Genomic DNA, 6000 nt, shown 5'->3' on the forward strand with positions numbered 1-6000 from the left:
CTTGTGTTATCCTTACCTTAATGTAAGATGCGATTTTAGCAGCTATGTTACTTCGTTGTAAAGAATACTTTATATTTGCTAGGGTTACCATTTACAAATGGTAGCAGATTGCTGGATCTCTCCACAGGTACAATCACCTGTCATTCCTGGGCAGACAGTGTCACTCCCCAAACCATGATCCTTGTTCTGCTGTGCATGCCAATGTCATTTACGAGTCCAGTAAAGAAAGGACTTGCGCCTTTAACAACCTTAGGATGTCCCAAAATGCTTCACAGCCGATGAAGTACTTCTTGAAGTATAATGGACGAAACGCGGCAGCCAATTCACGCACTGCAAGGCCTCACAAACAGAAATGAGATAAATAACCAGATAATCTGTTTTAAGTGAATGGCTGAGGGATAAATATTGGGCAGGACACCAGGGGAGAACTCCTCTGCTCTTTGAAATAGTGCCATGGGATCTTTTATGTCCACCTGAGAGAGCAGACAGGGTCTTGGTTTAACGTCTCATCTGAAAGACAGCACCTCCACCAGTGCATTCCCTCAGCACTGCACTGACTGGGAGTGTCAGCCTAGATTTTGTGTTCAAGTCCCTGAAATGGGCTTTGAACCCACAACCTTCTGACTCCGAGGCAAGAGTGCTACCCACTGAGCCACAGCTTGACACTTGAAAGGTGTCTCCATATGGTTCAGACATCTGGGAGGGAATCAGCCCGTGCCTAAATAAAATGAATAACTCTCGTCATGTCCAGCATTATCTCAAGAAATATTACACCATAAACACTGCGTCGTTTTGTGTGTGGAGTGTGAGAAAGTTCCCATGCTAAACTACAAGTCTACAGCACTCGAGAACCGCTCAGGGTAGGAGTTAGAGACAGGGTTAGTGGGACGTTATATTTGTGGTGTGGGGCAGCTGATACTTATGCTCGACCTCATTATTCAGTCACCATTAGCATTCAGTATGCAATTAAACTCAAAAAATAAATCTGTGTTTCATTTAAAGGTGACAGGTGAAACCCCATTATATCAGAGACAAAGAAAAACATTGTCTGTGGTGAAAGATCTTTGGTTAAAATGTTTAATTTTAATAAAACAACCTGTTAGTGAGCAATGGGGTACTGCTTGTTCCTGTTATGCCTGTTGCATTTCATTAACTCCCATTATTGGCGTCCTCAGACAGTCTGAGGTAATGTATAATGGGACTTCTGTACAGGAACACTGTGATGCTGTTTAATGTGCCGTGACTTTCAGTGCTATAATGGGTTTTCAGAATGACTGGGAGAGCAGCCACATCTGTACACTAAATCCTGGAGCACTGATGCAGTCCTAGTCACCCTCAGTTCTGCTTACTGCCCTTCTAAAGAAAAAAATTACTCATTACAGTAGCAATCGAGTGATATGCAGGAGGATTTAACAGGTCTATTTGCTTATGTGTTTGCAGCAGGTCACTGTGTTGTGTAAGTGCACACAGTATCAGCCATATCCATGGATCCAGATGAACCTGAGATAATCGCAATTAGAATGAGCAGGGCTTCAATTAATACAATCCTCCTTATTATGGAGACTTTAGGGTCAAACACTTTTTAAATGGTATTTCGGAATGTAAAATCTAAACGCATATGATAACTATATCAAAAGAAAGTAATGTGGAGCGAAGGATGACCAAATGGAGTTGAGGTAAAGATGAGTCAGGATGTAATTGAACGGCGGACTAGGCCCGAGGGGCTGGATGGCCTACATACCAGTTCCTGATGTGAGCACAGGAACAGGAGTAGGCTATTCAGTCTCTCGAGCCTGGTCCACCTGTTTCATGATGTGTTCGGAAATGTCAGATGGCTAATGCCTTACTGTTAGTCCACAAAGTGAGATCGTCGCTCCCCAAACTCGTTTCTGTACTGAGCTGATTTACACCGGCTCTTCCAAGCCCCTCGCCCCCAACCTCAGCTCCCTTTGTCAAATCTTTTCATTGCTTGTAGCAGAGCCAAACGTTGGACTGTCCCAATTGACGCTGTTCCAAGATGTGAATGGGTTTGGAGAGTGAGTTAGTAAAAGTGGAAGTCTGTAATAGAAGTGAGGATTCCACATACACGTTGGGGTTTTGGGATATACCATTTCGGCTGTGAAGGGGGGAACGGGTGGGGAAGGGAGTCATGTCCACTGCTTAAGTCAATATCTGTTTACGCAAGAGCTTTAGAATCACTAAAAATAAATTCAGTTGAATAAATAAATCTGGAATAAAAAGCTCGTATCAGTAATGGTGATCATGAAGCTAATTGTTATAAAAAAAACATCTGATTCACTAATGTCTAGGGAAGAAAATCTGCCATCATTACCCGGTCTGGCCTACATGTGACTCCAGACCCACATCAATGTGGTTGACGCTTAACTGCCCTCTGCGGTTCCAGATGACCTTCTCAAGGGCAATTAGAGATGGGCAATAAATGCCGGCCTTGCCAGCGACGCCCACATCCCATGAACTAATTAAAAATAACAATCCTGGAGGGTTGGCTACTCTAGGTTTGTCCTGCTTGAATTCAGTGAGCCTGTCAATTTGGAACGAGCTGTTTTTAAGGACCACTGTCTCATTGTTGGATAACTCGAAAGACAAAGACCTGGATCAGCAGCTTGAGATCAAAGTGAATCAGTGGGAACATGGGTTTAAACTTTACATATGGGCCTTGAAGTTCCATAATAAGGAGGCCCACAAAGCTTGGACACCCCATGCCCAAGGTTGACTGTAGAAATGTAGATTGTAAGCTAGATGGAGTTTCATTTCTCAGCAAGTTACTGACAGTGAAGCATGCCAGGTACCTACTTTAAAGGTTAGTAGTTCAACAAACACAAAATGACAATTGGAGATCTCAGAAGAGGCTTCTGTTGCAAACTGACTTTTGTCTCCGCTGTAACTGTCTATATATTCTCAATACAGGTCCCACACAGGAAGCCGAAAAGATTCTTCCCGTTCTGAGGAGCAGGGAGCCCAGAAGAGTCCTTCCTTCTTCCTGCGGGTGATCAGAGCGGCGTTACCCCTGCAGCTCCTGTTGCTGCTGCTGATTGCTCTGGCTTGTCTGGTGCCAATGACCGAGGAAGACTACAGCTGTACCATGTCCAACAATTTTGCCCGATCCTTCCACCCCATGCTGAGATACACCAACGGCCCCCCTCCAATATGACTCGCTGGAACCCGATGAAGAATGGAATCATCCCGCAGAAGGACTTTCTCCCGGAGGAGGGGAGGCGGGCACAGCTCCGACTTGTGCTGTCCCAACATGCCATTGGCTGGTCTGTACACTGTCCTTCTAAAGCTCTCAGGTGAAATGAAGCCAACCTGCATCAAGTACGGAACGAAGTGGCCAATTTGTCCCAAGATTCAAAGAGAAATGTGTAATATAAAATTTAAATAGCTTTTTAATGGTCATTATTTTTTTACTGTGTTTGCTTTAGGCATGGCCGTATATAACTTGAGCTTTTAAAACTAAAATCTTTGGATGTCTGAATGCAAATGGTGTAAATCTGGAAGGGACTTTTTGAGCAGGATAGAAGTGAGGTGTAAGTAACATTTCTGGTGATGTTCATGAGACAATTATTGGATGTAAACTAAAATTGAAGAGATTATTTGTGTACAGTTTGTCAAAGCTATTTTATGTTTATTTGCGTTTATTACACCTGCTGATTAATTTAACCCATGTGCTGCTTGTCATTTCTTTTCAAAATGTCCACGGAATGAATACGCCCCTTGTTTTTTTGGGGACGTGGATGTGTACATAATATATGAATATAAATCCTCCCGCAAACTGCATCTCTTGCTCAGCTGGTTGACTCACGTTTGAAGCAATCCCAGCATGAATCAGATGAGTTCATCTCTTTGAGATAAGGAAGGCCTCTTGAACAGCGTCACTCCTTTTAACTACTGTCCTTGTCCATTAGTGGCATGTTCAGATATTCGTCAAACTACGGTGCATTTTTCTACACAGAAGCAGCCTCATGTGTCGACAATAATAATATGGAAAGCTGGTTCTTTTGGTGTACAGCGGAAATCTGGGTCTCCAATTAAAGACCTACTTCTTTCATCCTTAAGTCTTTGTGTCGTCACTACTGTGTTCCTGTCTCTCCCTGTCATGATCTGCCCCAAGCTCTGCCACTTCATATTCCATCAAGCCCAGATGCACCATTCCACCCCAAGGGAATGCAGGTGATGAACCCCTTACCTGATAACACGGGGACTGAGACATGAAAAGTGAAGCAGTAGTTGGGAAAAAGCCCATCAAGGTCATTTCTGAGGAATCACAGAAACATACAGCATAGAAGGCGGCCACTTGGCCCATCTTTGAAAGAGCTGTCCAATTAGACCCACGGCCCTGCTTTTTCCCCATAGCCCTGCAAAATGTTCCTTTTCAAATATAGATCCAATTCCTTTCTGAAAGATACTATTGAAACTGCTTCCTCCACCCTTTCAGGCACTGCATTCCAAATCGTAACAACTCACTCCGTAAGTTTTATTTGCCTTATGTCGCCTCTGGTTCTTTTGCCAAGGACCTTAAATCTGTGTCCTCTGGTTACCAACCCTCTTGCCAGTGGAAACAATTCTTCCCTATCTACTCTATCAAAACCTCTCATAATTTTGAACACCTCTATTAAATCTCCCCTTAACCTTCTCTTTAATCATCCTAGCTTCTCCAGTCTCCCCACTGAATTCCTTCATCCCTGGTGCCATTCTGGTAAATCTCCTCTGCACCCTCTCCAAGGCCTTGACATCCTTCCTAAAGTGCGGTGCCCAGAATTGGCCACAACACTCCAGTTGGGGCCTAACCAGTCATTTATAAAGGTTTAGCATAACATCTTTGTTTTTGTACTCTCTGCCTCTATTTATAAAGCCCATATGCTTTTTTAACAACCTTCTTAACTTGTCCTGCCAGCTTCAAAGATTGTGATATCTATTCTCTGTTAATGCAACTGTGATAGCATTGTGCTTGCTTCCCACACCCCCCCAAAAATGTGTTTACTACTCATGGAGCTTTTGATGGAGTAAAAAAAACGCTGGAAATCTCAGTGGGTCAGGCAGCATCTGTGGAGAGGAAGCAGAGTTAATGTTTTGGGTCGATGACCCTTTGTCAGAACTGAAGAGAGTTCAAAAAGTACAGATTCTTAACAAGCACTGAAAGGGGGAGAAGAATGAACAAAAGGGAAGGTCTGTGATAGGTTGAAAGACAGGAGTCTGTTTTTATTCTAGATTCCAGCATCCGCAGTATTTTGCTGTTGTATTGATGGAGCCCCTCTTTGAGCCCAGCCTGTTGCACAGCAATGGTGGTGCAATATCATGGAATGACTGCATTCCTAACATAGCACTCCATGGGACGGTACAGCCCAGCTCACTCGTAAACCTGAGATCTGCGTTCAAAGCAAAACACGGTAACGGACACGTGAAGTCACTGTTTTATTTCACCCATCCAATAATGCAAATAAAATCATTCTACATGCATGGGATTTCCTAAATTAAATCACACGACAATTACAAACACATTACAAGCTGGAATAATGTATTAAGAAAGAAAAAGGAAAAGTCTGTTACAAAACACTTTCTTGGTGCTACAAAGTGCAGACCCTTCGGGGTTGGGGAGGGGGGGGGGGGAGAAAGGGCCACCATTAGTTACTAGGTAGTGCATTGCAATAGGTAGTTCAAACAATTCATCAATGTAGGTAGCATTCGAATAAGATAGAATGACTTGTGTCATCTGAAAGATGAGCAGGAGAACTTTGGTTACCCAGTAACGTGAATGACAGACACATGCCAATCATTTAATGCACTCCTCCTGAAATTTACATCTTCATTTTGAAAAAGGATCATTGCACCCTGGTTTTTTTTTTGACACATACCGGGGTACTGGGAATAATCACTTTGCTCTCCTGCTAGAAGCACATAACCGTTACAATGGATGTTGGGGGCAGGGAGGCGATGATTCTTAGACTGCTGCAATACACATTCCTCATTCAGTTTCGAGCT

At 43.4% G+C, this 6000-nt stretch overlaps 1 protein-coding gene across 4 annotated transcripts in view; it reads left to right on the forward strand.

Moving 5' to 3' along the window:
- The window catches only part of LOC139273260 (nesprin-1-like), a 92746-nt gene extending 89065 nt beyond the window's left edge, over nt 1–3681 (forward strand). For all 4 annotated transcript variants that reach the window (XM_070889919.1, XM_070889918.1, XM_070889917.1 and 1 more), the window contains exon 18: nt 2929–3681. In XM_070889919.1, the coding sequence (XP_070746020.1) occupies nt 2929–3172 (244 nt within the window). In that variant the 3' untranslated portion in view covers nt 3173–3681. The remainder of the gene's footprint in view (nt 1–2928) is intronic.
- The last annotated feature ends 2319 nt before the right edge of the window (nt 3682–6000 follow it).

The sequence above is a fragment of the Pristiophorus japonicus genome, chromosome 9, assembly GCF_044704955.1.
Source record: "Pristiophorus japonicus isolate sPriJap1 chromosome 9, sPriJap1.hap1, whole genome shotgun sequence".
In the NCBI taxonomy this organism is placed as follows: domain Eukaryota; kingdom Metazoa; phylum Chordata; class Chondrichthyes; family Pristiophoridae; genus Pristiophorus; species Pristiophorus japonicus.